The sequence below is a fragment of the Neospora caninum genome, chromosome VIIa, assembly GCF_000208865.1.
Source record: "Neospora caninum Liverpool complete genome, chromosome VIIa".
Classification (NCBI taxonomy): Eukaryota; Apicomplexa; class Conoidasida; order Eucoccidiorida; family Sarcocystidae; genus Neospora; species Neospora caninum.
Genome location: NC_018393.1, coordinates 105,074 through 121,899, shown reverse-complemented (window position 1 = coordinate 121,899; position 16,826 = coordinate 105,074). Strand labels below are relative to the sequence as shown.

General features: G+C 52.5%; 2 protein-coding genes across 2 annotated transcripts; one reads left to right on the top strand and one right to left on the bottom strand.

The window, feature by feature from the left end:
• Positions 1-5,017: 5,017 nt before the first annotated feature.
• NCLIV_019460 (hypothetical protein) lies at positions 5,018-7,774 on the bottom strand (the record flags this gene model as incomplete). Its single annotated transcript, XM_003882140.1, has 7 exons — positions 5,018-5,161; positions 5,492-5,548; positions 5,773-5,857; positions 6,100-6,214; positions 6,400-6,528; positions 6,720-6,884; positions 7,219-7,774. 7 exons carry the CDS (start codon positions 7,772-7,774, stop codon positions 5,018-5,020), a joined length of 1,251 nt encoding a protein of 416 aa, XP_003882189.1.
• Positions 7,775-9,260: 1,486 nt separating this feature from the next.
• NCLIV_019450 (hypothetical protein) lies at positions 9,261-11,236 on the top strand (the record flags this gene model as incomplete). Its single annotated transcript, XM_003882139.1, has 4 exons — positions 9,261-9,489; positions 9,941-10,101; positions 10,487-10,610; positions 11,079-11,236. The coding sequence occupies 4 exons, from the start codon at positions 9,261-9,263 to the stop codon at positions 11,234-11,236; spliced, it is 672 nt and encodes a 223-aa protein (XP_003882188.1).
• Positions 11,237-16,826: the final 5,590 nt, after the last annotated feature.

Below are 16,826 nucleotides of genomic sequence, written 5' to 3'. Positions count from 1 at the left end.
TACAGCTCCATCTTCATATTGAGAACCCACGGAAGCCCAGAAAACGGACAGAAGCAGCGACACATCAGAAAAAACCATAAAGAACCTGCCTTTCATTTCCATGTGCACTTCAGCATACCCAAAACAACCAGTGGAGAGACGAGACGTAGAGTAAATAGGGAAAAGCTTCGGAACTGCCAGCGGAGAAATTGCAACTAATTGTGTATCGTAGGCCGAATATGACAGTGTAGAATAAGAGTGCACAGAAAAAAATAGTTCGATCCTCTAAGTTATTCAGAGTTAAGGCAAGTAGCGAACTGCCGAGTTTGTTAAACTCTTCATCGAGGGCGACTCACGCCAAGCCACGGTCGCCTCGAGACGTTTCATCGTGTATCACGCAGCTCTGTGAGAAGCGAAAAAAAAACTCCTGGGTGCCACCCAGTAGGGATCCTTAATCCTAAAATCCTAAAGACTCAAGACGTACATACGTGCCAAGCACGACCGAGTCAGAAGCTGATGCAGGCCCATACAACTATTTTCGGCCTGAATAAAAAGAACGCCAGTGGACATCGGCGAGCCTTGTTGCAGAAAAGCGTCTGCTTTCTTTTTAGGTGCTTGAGAAGCAGTGTATCTAGCACGCTATGTTTAAATTTGGCATGTTCTCGGCCCTCACAACACCCTTCCGTCCTCTACGTTTCCGCGGTATCATTCCTTTTGGGTTTCAGGCTTGCATGCCCCTGCCTCTCTAGACTCATGCCGTTTGGTGTTCTACGATTTTCTGCATTTCCCCCGGCACTTTCTTACTGGCGATGGTAAGCGCGTCTGAAGCAAGGCCCTCGGGACTGTCTTTCCGAGAAGAGAATCTGGAAGGGAAAGAAGCCGTCGGAGCTTTCTTTTCCTGTTCCGGAGCGACGGCTCTGTCAGCGATACGACCTTTTTCGTCGAAGAGCATCGGGCCTCCTCGATATTTCCCAACGCGCTCGTCGTTTGGAGTTCCCTCGTTCTCAGTTACGTGTCTCTTGCCTCCCCCAGTACACTTGTCACGAATACTCCGTCGAGCTATCTTGTGTGTAGTTGTCGAAGGAAGAGAGTTTGAAGAAGTGAGTCGGCGTGCACCCGGCGGCCTTGTAATATCCAACTTTCCACTCTTTTCTTCCCCCTCGTAGGCAGGTGCGTTTCGTCCTTTTTCCTCGCTTCTTAGATCCTCGCCTGCTCCGCACCCGACAGGGACAGAATTAGATACTGCACCATTTGTTGCTCCGGCCCTCGTTTTTCCTGCTGCTCGGTCTGTGTAAACAGCCGTGTCCCCTTTCGCTTCGAGGTCGGGCAAGACCCTTTGTTGATCTTGCGGCTTCTGGAACTCTCCGACTGCCGAACAATTACACTCTTCCTGTCTTTTGTCACATGTCAGTGAAGCTCGATGTCTCAGGAAAGTACAGCCGCCTCTTCTGCCCGCTATGCAAGAGGGCCTTTGAAGAGAGTGCACTGATGACTCTGTCCGGGGGGAAGAGAATCTGCACACAGAGGTCATTTTGGTGTTGATTCTCCTTCTCAAGAGAGCGATGTTGCTTAGTTCCTTCCTCGATCCGCCCTCCGAGTGAATAGAGGAGACAGCGAGAGAGGAGAATGGCAGCTCAAAGAAAGAGTGGAAACAACACTGCTCGTTTCTTGAGAGAAAGGAAAGACAAAACACTCAGGCGATAGAAGGGGGAAAAAGGCCGGCAGTGTCGCAGGTGTGATGAAGGCTATCGAGATACCCCAGAAGCCTCGTTCAAATCGTGCTTTCTTGCGGTGCCTCCTGGATTAACGCTTCCCAACCCAAAGCAAAAACGAGCTAAGCGAGGTCACAAGGCAAGAGAATTGAGAGAGCGCTTCTGATCTTCCTATACCATTTGGGAAATAGAGGAGTACAGACACCGATCGATCGGCAACTCAACTAGTTCCCTCTTCTTGCTTTCACAGAGTACCCGTGGCGATTCTAGAAATCCCTGTGTCGAACCAGCCCTGTGTCGGCTCCTCCTCAGAGATCAGCCCTTCTCTGCACCGTGACATTGTACAATCTAGAGCGAGACATGTACAGTAAGCCCCTTTGGAAGCGTCTCTTCTCCATTCGCAAGAAGAAAGAAGAAAGCTCAAGTGCTAGACGATGCAACAAAGGAGATCAAAAGAGAAGAAAAGACGCGCTTTGTGCCGGGGATGACAGCCCACTTACATGCCCAAAGAGGAAGGCTTGCGGCAGATACTGGAATGGCAACTTAGATTCCGGAAACGCATGTGTATCTGTTTACTCTCTCACGTATTTTTACTCCGTGCTCATGAACAGGGGAACAAAGCTCTGTGAGATCGTCCTTGGGAACTGCTGAAGACTCTACAATACAGCAGCCTCCGGCGGGTGTCAAGAAAACACGCCTCTCTCACAACAGCAGCGGGGAGGATAGTCCTTTGCACACCAGCGAAAGTCGTTCAAAAACGATACGTTTTGCTCCGACGTTTTGTCTACTGCGATCATAGCCAGAAGAAAGCTTGCGATAGAAAAACAAAACGGACGCATTCCCGTCTGCGACTGATCCTGTTCCCGAGTACGATCCTTACACTCTTTCAATCTGAAAGAGCTGCTCACAAAACTCACTCCGATTGGAAAAGGAGTTGAACGATTACAAAGCGAGCTCACGAGACACCTCAGAGTTCCCAGCTCGGCACACACAGTAGTCTTCCGGTTTGTTCGAGCCGTTTCGAAAACCCAGTCTGTGGCACAAGAGGGACAATCGAGAGCGATACCCATCGATTGTCTAGTTGATCTCGCTGTTTCTTTCCTTTTTCCCCCTTCAAGCCCCGAGACAGCAGTTGGCTGATTCGGCCCACATCTGTTTGGCGAAGGTGAAGAAGCCGTGTGTATGTGTGTGTGTGTGTCAGTCGAGGAGAGAAATTTCGTCAAAACACCTCGGCAATATATTTCGCCAGGCGATGGAGAGGAAGGAGGGCGACTTTCTCGGCTGCACCATGCCAGAATTCGCCTGTGAATGATTCGGGAGTGGGGTGTGCGTGTGTTTCCGAAACAGAACGGGGAAAACCCGCGGAAGGTGGTACTTTCCAAATTTCACGGATATCTTTACCACAAATATCGCATCCCCAGTTTCACTGGAGAACAACCGAAAGCCAAAGAAACACAAACTAAGAATTTGCACTGGAACATCGGTGGGAGCTTTTCACCTCTCCTTTTTATAGTAAGCTGTTAGACGCCCCGCTGGTGGTAACGAAATGCAGCGGCACATGAACTCCCACGAGCATTTTAAATCTCGCTAACCATCAGAGAAAGGCCATCCTCAGTTTTGCTCGCGCCCCAAATTTAGTCTGTTTCTTCTCTTTTTTTCACAGGAAGCCCCGACTAGTGTTTCCGAACCGGCAAACAAAGATGGCAAACGCTTAAGGAGGAACAGCAGGGGGTGGACTGTGGCTGCTGCAAACAGTAGAACGCTTACAAGAGGAAATTTTCGTAAACCAGAAAGGGGACTGAATTTACAGTGTAGGGAATCTGAGGCCATCCCGGTGAGAAAAACGGGACTACCTGATTCGTCAGCTTTCGCTGCCGACTCAAAGGCATCATGAACGATGCTGTTCGTGTATAATGTATGTATGTATGTATGTATGTATGTATGTATGTATGTATATATATATATATATATATATGCCAGTTGTGGATCCTTTACTGGGAGTTTCTAGATGCACACCTTGAGTAAAACGGTGGCAAGTAAGTTGGGATAATACAACTGGATGAACCTATACACCGGCATATATACTTTGCCGATTAATTTAGGGAGTAGAGAGAAACACGGAAGAAAAACTACCGGCAGCTCGTACCGATGACTTGGCGTCTGTCGCTCGAAAGGTGACACATAAAAGTCTAGAGTCTTTATATTCCTATGCGTCTATGACCCACTGCATTGCTCCTTCTGCCTGCCTCGATACACAATTAAATATCCGCACGTGCATCTATATCTCTACATATGCACAGAACTCTAGATTTGTGGATGAGACATTGGGATCCTGCACGGAAAGCGACAGAGGAAGGACTCTTCTTTCGTTTTTAAAGCGTAAGGTTCGATTCGGAACGGCGCGGTAGACGACCTCAACGGTATTGCTCAACCGGCGCTTCCTTCTTCACAACCTTGCTCAGCACGGGGCCCACACGAATGCTTCAGGGGAACGCTGCATCTTTCCACGGTGTAAAACGTACTTCCATTCATGCAGAGATGTACGCCTCTTTGAAAACACGAAGCACATGTGCATACATGCGGCTGCTTCGACAGGCAAAACACATTTCATCGTAGACACGCAACTGTGTGACGCAAGCGAAAGGACGCAGTGTGGGCCAGAGCCTTTTTTTGCACGATATAGCGCGAAGTAACGACGCTAAGAAAGCACGTGAACTTTCCCGCTAAAGTCTGCCGCTGTCTCGCCTGGACTCTGCTAGCCGTTGAAAACACTCGCGCCTCCTTTCGGGGGGGCGATTGCGACCCTAAGCCGACATCCAGTCTCAGAAATCAGCTTAAAGCGGTCCATGTGTTGAAACGAAAGCAAACACCTCATGCTTTCTGGCAAGAAAGCAGAGAAGTGCGAGAACACGGATTTCCGTTCATCTATTCTCTGCGCAGCCCGTGCAAAGGTGAAGCGTCGCGTTTCCCCTGGTGACTCGGGCGCTTTCCGCTTGTATGTGCATGCGCAACAAAGACAAGAATGACGAAGCCAAAGACGAAGAGAACCTTCTGGGCTCATGTGCCCCACAATGGGGCGCAAGACGAAACGTTCGACTGCGTTCTTTACGCATTTTCACTCCTCCTCTCTCCCACTGTCTTCGCCTCGCCTTTTCGTTGCTGCTTACGTCAGGGCATATATATATATATATATATATATACATATATATATATATATATATATGCGGAAAAGCTGAGAAAGATGTGCGCAAGAAGCATGCTTACAAGCACTAAAAAGTACATTTTCGTTTGGATTTCTGCCGGAATTTTCGTCGAAAAGCGATCGTTCACGCAAAAGCATCTTCATCACGACGGAGCGGCAAGTCGAGGAGCGTGAGAAGGTCCGTCACCATCTTTTCGAGCGCGGCGCTCGCAGGCGCATCGGGGAATTCCTCGACGACAGCCACACCGGACTCGCAGGCGCGAAGCAACTGCAAAGAGCATGCACAAACGGAGTCGGGTAGGAGAACAGAATTACACTCTTCAACAACATACAGTGAGGCTAGTGGATGCGGATACGCGAACTGAGGAGAGACGCAGGGGGGCACAAAGAATGAAAACGTGCGGGTCTCAATACAGAGGTAAAGGAACGCATAGGTGCGCGCATGCAAATCCGAACACACCTGCTGGTTCCTACTTGGAGTTCCCTAAACGACACACATCACGGGCGTCACAGTGGCCGCACGAAAACGTCTCCGCGGTAGCCTTCAGAACCCTAAATCGATTGAGAAACCTTCCAGGGGAGAGGCGAAGGAACTCACCGACGGATCGAGGGGAACGGCGCCTGAGTACGGAACGTCCATCTGCTTGCACATGCCCTGAAACGCCGAGACACCCCCAGAAGGCGAAGACAGTCAAGGCGCAAGGGAGGCGAGAGAGGCACAGGCACTTGACTCGCGCCGATGCAGCGGGGGTTGGACGTGGGGAAGGACGAGAAAAGGAGAAACAGCGCGAGGACAGAGATCAGGCGACGCCAGAGTCTCGATAGACACGCATAGGGTTCAGAGTTGCGAAACCGGGACCTCGGCTTTTCCTTTCTCACCTTCGCGCCTTCCGGGTTAACACTCGCGAAGACGGACGACGCCATGTTTTCGACAACGCCCAAAACGTTCACGCCGACCTTCTTGCTGAAAGGGGAGAAAACGCAAGGCAAAAAGTGCGAGTCCAGACGCGACCAAGAGCGGGGCGCGGTCTCCGGGCACGCACCCGCACGTGAGGCAGTGAAGTGTCCTCGGCCCTTGAAGGCAGCAACGAGCAGCGAAAACTGACAGGAGTCGCATCAAGAAAGGCAGGGACAGCGGTGAGCAAAGAGACGGCACCAGAACAGAAAAGAACAAGTCGCAGACACGGCAGCCGGAAAGGAATTTACCAGAAGTTGATTTCCTTGCGAACGTCCTGGAGAGCTGCCTCCTGCGGCGTCGTGACGATCAGGGCGCCGTCCGTCGAGAGGAGAGATACCAAAGACAGATGCTCATCAGAAGTCCCTGGAAGAAGAAAGACAGAACTCCTGTCCAAAGGCATAGTTCGAGACCGAGGCCCTAAATCCTAAACGGCGCGGGGCAGAGACGCTTTCGGCCTGGGCACGAGGCGGTGTTTTCTACTCGTTGAGGCATGGCCTGCGGACGATGAGTTTGCCACACGACTCCATTCCTCTTTCGTGGCGCTTTACCGGGAGGCGTGTCGATGAGGAGGAGGTCGAGGTCGCCCCAGCGAACGTCCGCGAAGAACTGGTGAATCAATCCGTTCTTCTTCGGCCCGCGCCAGACCACTGCGGCGTCAGTGTCCGGGAGAAGAAAGCCTGCGGCAATCCACAGTTGCGGCCGAGAGACGATTGCACCCGCAGGGGACTGACAGCCCGACGCAACCGCACCGATCATCCCCTCGGAGGTCACCACAGACACAAGACGCGCCTGCCGGAGACCGCAAAAAGTCTGCATGTGGTTCCTTTTTCAAACTTTTTTAAGCAATGGCGTTTATAAACCCGCTTACCTATCGACATCACCGCGAGGTTGTCGCGTACATACACAGGCTCCCAGCCAGAAGCCGACTGGTGAACTTCTCCGTGCACGACTTGCATCATCAGAGGAATGGAGGGCCCGCAGACATCGACGTCGCAGACGCCGACGCTCAGCCCTCGCGACGCGGCCGTCCACGCTGCAAAAAGAAACGCGTTTTCCGCATGCATGCGCCGCCGCGATCTTCCCGGCTCACCAACGGTTCCCGAAAAACAGGCGCCGAGGCCCAACGCGCTAGCTCTCAGACTGCCAGACGCTCTTTGCTCCCCCCTCCCCCCCCCCCCCCCGCTGGCACAGGCTCGGGAGAGGGAACTAAAACACAGCGGTGGCCGTAGCTGTCGAGGAGTGTTTGGCATCTGGAGTCTTGCTCTCCTATCTCACAACGCTAACACGCCTATCCGCATGCCATGCGTGCGCCTCCGCGGTTGCAAAGGAGAAACATAAGGTCTATGAGGCCTGCTGGGTCTTCTCACCTATCTGTGAGGCAATCGACGATTTCCCGACGCCGCCTTTCCCCGACAAAATCATAACTTTCCGTTTCACGCCCCGCAGGCGCTCCGCCACGTCACTCGCTGCGGTCTTCTGTGCAGCGACAGCCCCCGCCGCCGCTCCACTTGAACAGAGTGCTCGATTTGGACAGCCTTCGCAGGCGTCGGCTTTCCCGGCGCCTTCGCTGGCGACTCCCGGGCACTCTTCTCGCGCCTCAGCCGCGCCGGCGTCGAACTCCGGAGAGCCTGCAGGGACTGGCGAGGTGACTCCTGAGGACAGTCCAGACGCGCACGTGGCAGGGTGCGCGGTGCACTCGCCGCAGGAAACCTCACAGCACGAAGAAGAAGAGGAAGAGGAAGAAGCGACGGGACAGAGGAGGTGAGCTGCCGATCGCAGAAGAGCAGTTTGAAAGGGACACGGCCTGCCGCCTCTTCTGCAGTGGAGGTAAGCGACAGCGCCGAGAGTTGCTGCCGTTCCGAGCAGAGCGCCAGAGGCTGCGCCCAACAGGAAGGCGTCGCGTTTGGAGAAGGCAGACGCCATCTTGCCTGGCTCTCCGCTGTGGAAAGCCGGACACCGGCAGAGGTGAAAAGAGTTTTTCCGAGAACCGGTACCGAAGGCACGCGCGTGATTCCGCGCAGGAAAGGAAATCCGTTCCCCGCAGCTGTGCGGCAGGCAGGAGGCGCGAAGGCATGTGGTGACGGTTTGTGGCGTGAAAAGGCGGAAGCGCCTGCGGTGGCCCGACGTCTCTGGGCCTTTTGACTCTTCTGGCGCAAAAAGGAGAAAGACAACTCTCCCCACGATGCTCTCAGAGAAGACGAAGAGAAGAAGAGCTCGCGCAAGGTCTTTCCCGAACAAGAAACCCCGTTTCCGCCGCCACAAGCTCCGACGGTTCCGGGTCAATTGCCACGGCGCGGGTTCAAGTCGCCCTTCAGAGGAGCCGCGCGACTCGCGCTTCTTGAAAAAACGCGAGGCACAGAGGCCCGATAAAGGAGAGAGAACGAGTAAACGCGACAGACCGCCCCAACGTCTCAATTTAGTCTCGGCGGCGAGCCGGAAGGCTCCAGCACGCGTAGCCTACTCTCACTCGGGCGCCCAGGCACTGGCAGTGAAAAGGGAAAAACTTGGCGAAGGCGAGGCTCGGGTTTTCCCGCCGATGTTGCGAATGCGTCGCCTTCCATGAGAGACTTTCCGTTCATCCAGGGTTCGCTTTTTGTGTGGATCGGGCGTTTCGGAAGGCGCATGCATTCTCGCCAAGCCTCAAAAACCGCCAGCGCTCTCTGTTCTGGGGGGAGACATAGGCACGCGGCCTGGCGTTTGCCTGCGAAAAAACGCGCATGTCTTTGTGTTTTGCTTCACACCCAGCCTTCTAGTTCTCTCCGCGGACAACGCGTGACCAGGTTCAGGGGACGAAACCTTCCTTTTCTGTATTCTTCCGACAGCTCCTCTTTCGTGTCGCTGGTGGCTGTTTTTTACACATTCGAGCAGATGAAAGTTCCTGCCCTCACAGTCTCTCCGGACCAAGACACTGAAATACCAACAGCGACACCGCGCGGCTCGAGCTTTTTGCCGCTCGAGCTTTAAAGCAGATTTTCTGAAAGGGCCCGCGTTTTTGCCTCGTTTTCCGTCAGTTTCAGCTGTCTGGCTTCGTGTGACTTGGCATTCTACCCTCGCGGCTCTGTCTGAAAGTCTCGCTCGCATTCGACGCGTGTGTTGCCTCGCGACGGGGCGGGCGCTCCACAGTTCACGCGTGGCGGTTTTCTCTGTAAGCGACAAGTTCTCCGTTTCTTTTCGCTTTTCGGCTACTTGACCAATTCTCCTTTTTCAGGGCGGCGTCGTTCAGAGGCGGAGATTCTCCCCTTTGCGTGTGCGAACCTCCCGCGACGCGTTTCTCTGGCCGTGGTTGTGCGCAGGCGAAACGCGGTTTTCCTCTCACAAGCGCAAGTCTCCACACCACACACACAGCTGACCTGCCAGTTCTGTCGGTTTCCTGCTGATCGCTAAAGAAGCGATTTCTCCCGTCAAGAAAATGAAGAAGCGCCAGGGAAAAGTCGTAGACACCGCCACTCCTCCCCCTCAAGGGGACGAGATCAAGAAAGAGAACAAACTCGCCTGTTTTCTTCGCACTTGCAATGCTGCAATGCCCACTTGTGTCCAGCAACTCATCCAAGCGGTTGGGGATGAGCTACGTTCGGTGTACAGACGCCCGCGCGAGGCTCTCTTGTCTGTAGTCAATCTTCTCTGCGTCCTCTTCACCGGTCAGTTTTCTTTCTCGCGCCGTCCAATACGGTTGTGACTATGCACACATTGACTTCCACTCCTGTGCACAATGCATTCAAAAGTGTGTATATGTACATGCATATATGCCTCATATAGATATATGGATATTTCTGTATCCATTTGCTTGTATAAATAGATATAGCTGTGCATATGAGGGGGAACGGGTGCTGTGATATGTTTGCGTTAGTCGCCTCCGCTTCTCCTGAGGTACGCGCTTCTGTGTTTCTTCTGGGGGATTAAGGTTCCAGTGTAACTGGGACGCGCGCGGTTCACGTCTGTCTCTGTTATGTGCGTAAATGATAGGACTCCCATACGCGTGCTGACGGTCGCAGCCTCACGCTCGGGAAAAGGCCTTGCTGTCTGCATTTCGTCCCCGTAGTTCGCTCCTTCTCGATTCTCTAAATGGTGCGTGCATGCTTTGACGTTCAGCTCTCATGCTTTGGAGAGTCCTCGTCGTCTTCTCCAACTCTCCTTCTCCTGTAGTCGTGGTCCTCAGTGGGTCCATGGAGCCTGCCTTGCAAAGAGGAGACATTCTCTTCCTCGTGGACCGTGGCCCAGAACTCAAAGCAGGTGACATCGTTGTCTTCAAGGTACGTCACTTCGATTTTGCCCCATATATATATATATATATATATATATACATATTCATATATCGGTAAATGAGTGCATAGCGATTCATATGAGCACACGTATTCGTACGTCTTTGCAAATCTTTCGCGGTTGTATGGTTGTATATATATCTATATAGGTACTGGCATGTGCATCCGTGGGTCTTCTGGAACTGGCGTAAAACGGGGCCATATACGCCCCGTTTTACGTTGTTTATGTAAGTACAGATGTGTATCCGTGTGTATGTGTGTATGGATACGGTGTGTGGTGTATGGTGAGCGCGTGGCTTTTGGACCATGTCTCTCAGCGTGGGTGTTTCATCTTCGAATTTGGTTTTGCGGTGTTCCTACACCGTTTCTTCCGCAGGTCGACGGCCGGGAGATTCCAATTGTGCATCGAGTGCTCTCTCTGCATGAAAATAAAGAAGGCGAAATGGCTATGCTGACGAAAGGCGACAACAACTCTGTCGACGATCGGGGTCTGTATGCAGGTGAGTCTCCTGACCAGCTGAGACAACCGTCAGAGAAAAGGCGTGTTTACCAGCAAAAACCTGCGTCCACGTGGAGGGAAGAGGCGACGGCCGAGAGGGACCGACCAAGCGTAGCTCGATGCAGTCCAAGAGGAAATTCCAGAGCCTTGCGTTTCGGCGATCTGGGCATAAGGCTGCATGTGCGCTAGTCTTTTGGCTGTTAAGATGCGTGCGTGCGCAGCGGGCGCAGCACTTCACCGGTGGTGTCTCGCTGGCAGCCTTTCGAGAGGGGACAAAATGGAGACGCAAGCTATTTGCGCGGACCCCTGTGATCTTTGGGCTGGGAGGTCGAGATGCGGGGTGCTCCAATTGGGTTGCAGATGCGCTCAGGTATGTGCATAGATATACATAGATATGACAGACTTTTTGTTTGAGAGTGTTTTCTCTTGCATCGCCACGTATGCGCGTGTGTGCTTTGGGATTTTTCAGAGAAGCAGCTGTGGCTGAACCGGACGAACGTGGTAGGTTCAACAGTCACATTCCTCCCGTACGCGGGCATGGTGACGATCGTACTGAACGACTACCCTGTCGTAAAGTGGTGTGCGATCGGGGGTATGCTCCTTCTCGCCTTTCTGGGCTATGAATAAGAAGCATGCACTTACGCACAAATGTAAACGGAGGCACAGCATCACTCTTTTATGGCTATTTTATGGCTAAGTCGAGACTCCGCGATAAACTAGAAGGGATACGACCCCACATATCTCCTCTCTGTGTTGTCAGAGACGCGAACACGGACAGATGTATATACGCGTATATATATATATATATATATATATATAATGCATATAGATACGCGTGACACAGACAAAGGAAGGGTCTAAGATGCATTCCTTCGAGGGAAAGAAGCAGAAGACTGACAGGAAGAAGGCCCGGCGTTCTTGCCGAGCGGAGACGAGAGAAAGGACGTCTTGCCAGTGTGTGGCTTGGCGCCTGGCCCGTTTGGACTGTACAGTGCGCCAGTGAGCGTGCTCGCAGCGTCACATTTCGAACATCTCTCTTTTTTCGTGGCGTTCTTATTTCCTGCGGATAGTGAAGCAAAAAGTGGGGCTTTCCCGTGTTTTCTTGCTTTGTGGCGTTTCCTTCCAATTGTCGCACGGCGCTGATTGCCCTTCTGGTATTTTCTCCGGGTCACTGTTCCGTCGGTTTTCAATCGCAAGCTGCCGTTGTCCCATTCTCTGCTCCTGAGGTCGCTGAGCTCCTCAGGCGTTCGAAGTGCAAACCAAACTCCCTGTCGGTCTCATTTCCCTTCATGTCACTCTGCATGACTCTCGAGAGGCTGAGCACTGTTTTTGCAGAGGGCATGAGATCCCGCTGTTCACTTCCAGACGGGGTTCCCTTCCTCGTGACAGTTGACACGAAAATTCATAGAGGAGAAACTTACGCTACCTGATGGTTGGACGATTAGGATCTTGACAAGCATTACTAGATTTCTATAAACGGCAAGGCATTGCGAATTTAGATCGGCTGGTACAGAGTATGAAACCTAATACTAATTAACTGAGTTAAAGCATGCAGGGCTGAACTCTGTGTGAGTTTCAATGCCCAAGGCAGCCTTAAGAACAAGCTGATGTATATAGTTTTTTTACGATGTCCCTGGCCTGATTTCAACCGGCATGCACAGGACGCCAGAACACAGTGAGAAGCCCTTAGATAGTTCCGCATTCTTCAGTGTTTTCCTGCTTCGGAGTGGAGCGCTCTGGGGCGTGAAGAACGAGCCTCCTCTCTGTTCGCTTCCTACTTAGCAGCGACTCCCTTTCTGTCAGGAGGCGATGACGCATCTACAGTCGTAGGCAGATCAGTTTTTAGTGGCGTTGTCAAACTGGGAAGGGCTGTAGACACCCGAGAAAGGATTGGGATCATCGCCAGTCTCTGAGATTCTTAAAAGTGGGGGCAACTTCACGGCACCTGCTACTCACGGAAACTTCTGGGTCGTGTAAGGAGCGCGTGGTGATTCTCGAAAACGGAAACGCGTTTGAAGTCTTCTTTCTTCGACCATCTCTCAAGAGTGTTTGAAAATTGGGCCTTTAGCTGTGTGGATGATCCTCTCGATTGTTAGCGACGCACCTAGTCTAGCAGGGCGAACAGAACGTGGGAAAGTTTCTCAACGAGTCTTGCTTTACCGTGCAAGGGGAGGAAACACATTCATCATGAGCAAGCGAAAGAGCACACCGTCAAGGAAACCCTTCTCCCCTGGCTCTTTTTCTCTCTTCTTCCTGTGCCTACGCCGGTATTTCCGTCCCCGGCGATCACGGTCTAATGCCGTCCGGTTTTCCAAGTTCTCTCGGCCCCATGCTTCGGTTCGGCGGAAATTTCGGCGGTTTCGCCGTTCCCGATCCCTGCCGCGATACTCCCGAGGACGCATCGACCTATCTCGTGGTCTCGAATAGAAATGGGCGTGTCGTCGCCTCAGTCGTCCTGCCGGCGTCCATCTGGCAGCTCGCCCGGTCTTCGGTGCCCACCGCCTACTGTTCCAGGCCCGATAGGGCGGGTTGTCCCAACTGTCAAAGGCGAAGCTATGAACAGAGCGTTCGGGAGGATGCGATCTTCTCTCGCGGGCCCAATCTGTCTCTCCCTCTGGGTGCGCTCGAAGCGGTCTGAGCCCTTCTGCATCGTCTTCCGTTTGCCTGCGTCGCCTTTCTCTTTCTTGTCTCCTTTTTCTCTCAGCTTTCTTCTCGTCATACTGCGCCCACCGACGCATGCAGATTCTCACGAGAGCCAGCAAGATGACGACACAAGACAGGGCAGTCAGTGCAACCGATCCACTCACGACTCTGTCTTGCTTTGGTGGCGAACTGGTGGAAAGGCGGACATTTTGTGAGGTTCTGGTCACATGTGGCACAGGGGAATAGACTAGCTTACCGTTTAATTTGCCTTCACGCAGGAGTATCTCCCCCGTCGTTGGAGATACCACGACCCATCCGGAGGGAGGCACGAAGCCGGGCGGAAGGCCGAGCGAGTCATTCATTCTGTGCTGTGGGAAAGAATTTCGCCAAGGGTCCCGATCGTGCAGAACACCACAGAACAGTGCGGTGTGAGCAAGGCTCTTTCGATCGTGCGTGGACGTCTGACGTCCTTCATTAGAAGCCAGAAAGATGCACCGAAGCTTTTCCTGCAGCTTCGCGGGCGGCTAACAAACGCTGCCAATACAGAATCCGAACCAAGGCGCCAGATTCTCGCCGAAGAACACAGCCGTTTCGAGAATCCTGTTCGGGTCATGAGTTATACGTGGAATACGGACCGATGGCCGGATGAGAGAAGTGAAACATTGCACGAAGGTCTGCGTCTGGTCAACAAGCCAGGCTTGAACCTCACGAGAAAGGATCAAGAAGTGGTGCTGACGGCTCTGAGAAAACGAGCGTGCTGGAAAGCGTGCCCTCCACAGACTTCCGTGTCTCTGGCACACCACAGATTTAAAAGGCATGTGCACCATGGGCAGCTCAGCATCATATACTGCACATGACGAAGGTCCACGAACAAAAAACCCTCACGGGTTCGGGTATCTGCCCCCGTATCTTGGGAGGTGGACACATCCCGTCGACAGCGACAAAAAGGTCCGTATCGTGACGAGTAGCTCGCAGGTGTGGATGAAGGTTTACGAACAGAGCAGAGCATCCTGCTGAGATTCTTTCTTAACAAACACGTGATTGCTGTAATGTGTACGTGAGTTCGAGGTGCTCAGAGTCCAGTGCCCGTTCAGTAGCTGCCCCGCAGAGCTTCGCCTTACGGTGGAGAGAAACTGAAACAGATGTTCTCCATTGGAACTCTGAGCAGCACGTAAGGGCATGACGCCGTTTTCGTTGTTTACCCTCCTATGCAAGAACTTAACGGAGAGAGTAAGACTATGGAGTAGTGCCGTTACAAGATTTACTTTTCTAGCAGCGAATCCGTATACACTAGAGCCAGCATCGAAGAAAGAAAAAGAGGAGAGAGATGACCGGCATCAAAAGAAGCACAAGCAAACACACAAGACCTGAAAAGATCCCTTTAACACATGAACGTGGATGTCTGCGGCCGCTAAGTGAGCAGTAGTAAGGAGTCGTTTAGGCTGCATTTCCCTCATTTTTCGAAATGCCTTCCAAAAGAGAAAATTGAAGGCTCGATAGACTAACTCCAGGAAACGGCTGCGCTTTCACCTGGAGCCCCAGAAGCGATTTGTCAGCCACGATTGCTGTCGGATGCTTTGCTTTTCTCACCACTTCCATATGTAGAGAAAGTTGCCACTTTTCTTTCGTTTTAGCCCCACCAACAGCGCGCGTGGGCAGTTTCTCCTTTGCAGTCTCAGAGCACGTCAGGCGCGTGATCGCTGGCGTCATGCCCAAATGCCGTTGCCAGAAACATGTGCCGTTCGGTTCTATACGCGCAGACACAAAGACGGGAACGCTAGAGATAAAAGTATCCGCTGTGCTCATCTTTCTACGCGGTGGTGTTCTCGTTCTTGCGTAGTTTGCCTGTCGGTTCCTCAATCAACGAGCAAGATTTCAACAGACCTTGGTTAAACAAGTGAGACGCACAAACCTGAGAATGATCAAGCGCTCACATCGATCGTGTCGACCCTGAGCTTACCTATGTTTAGTGAAAGACCTGATTTTGGCACCGGGATGCTGGCTCCCCAGCCTGGTTGTTTTGCCCCACATCAGCACACTGTTCGCCGCTTGTCGTCAACTGTTTTAGCGAACCTTCTACGGCATGGGATTCGACGAGCAGAAGCCCGGGGTTAGCAGTGCCAGTCGCTTCCCGGTTAATGAGATTTTCCCCGCTTCCGACGCCGTTGTGTCGTCTTTTTTTTACAGCTTCTCTCGCGGATAAACCAGCAAGTGTCGTTTCGCGGCGCCCCCTCAGCTTGATGTTCCCCTTCACTTCTGCAGAATTGTTCCTGTCGATTTTTCCAATCCCGAACACATAATTGGCATCGGAGCTACTTGGGTGGAAGTGAAGTTCCTTGTAACTTGAGGCTGACAAAACAGTTTCACGGTGCGAATTCATCAAAATCTATCGGCAGTACGCTGGACGGGCATCGAGTGCAGTCAAGCAATCGACACAGACAATGCCTTTTCGCGCATTGTTTACCCGGGGCCCTTGCGCGGCGTGACGCCTCCCTGTGTGTCACAGGGCCCGCTGGCCGGCACAAAACAGTGCTGGAAACCCCAGAAGAGAAAGCCACAGGCGCCTCACTGGGTGTCTACATTCGTGTTTGTTAATGTCGCACCGGTGACAACAGAGGGACGGGCTCTCGGGGTATCTACCTCAGATGACCCTAGGCAGAAGCCGCTCGAAAGCACTTTCCACTCCAAAGAGTGACGTGTTTTCCTAGAGAGTACGCAGAATCCGATGACCGTGTTCGCTCGTAATAAACATGCTGTGCCTGTGCCACTCGGCAAACGACTGCAGGGCTTTCAACAGGTTCCCCGTACGATGTCTGCTTCGCTATCGATTAAGGCGGGGACCTCGCACCTTCCCTTACAGCTGTTCGGGGAGTGAACTCCCACGGGAAACAATGCGCCAACCATTTCTCCTTTACCGACTAAGGAACAGAAGCCACTTACTCCCCTAGGCTCCCCCTGTGCCATCAACGTGACTCATTCTCCCAGGGGTGCTGTCGGTTCCCTGCTTGTATCTCAAGGGTTGCACCACTTTATAGTTCTGCTGTTTAATCACGTACTGAGCTCCAAAGACTTCTGAACGTTTGCGTGGAAGTCACGACGCAAGGCCTTGGAGACTGCACTTTCTGATGGACGCACTGAATCACTGGATTCCGAAAAATTCGAGCCCCACCGCCCAGAGATCCAGAGAGTGCAGACTACAACGTGAAGTCTCGACCAGAATGCGCGAGGCACGCGAGGCCACGCTACCACGCAATACAGCAGTCTAGTTTAATCCTGTTCGGAGCGAGATAGCCAACGAAGTGTTGCGACGGAACGACTCTCCCCACTAAGCAACGGTGAGAGAAGTGTATTTCGTAGGTACGACGCGGAGCCACTTTGACAATTTTCAGAGACCTGTAGGAAAGGGCATTTGCCTGTAGCACATTTTTGAAACTTTCAAAACGTCCACGTCCTCAGTTCCAGCGACAAAAGCCGGGAACCGTTCGGCCCACAGAAGACAGCCACACATATCCCTTCCGCAAAATACGTTTCCCCATTTGAGTAAATACCATTGTTTCCCGCTTTTCCCGTAGAC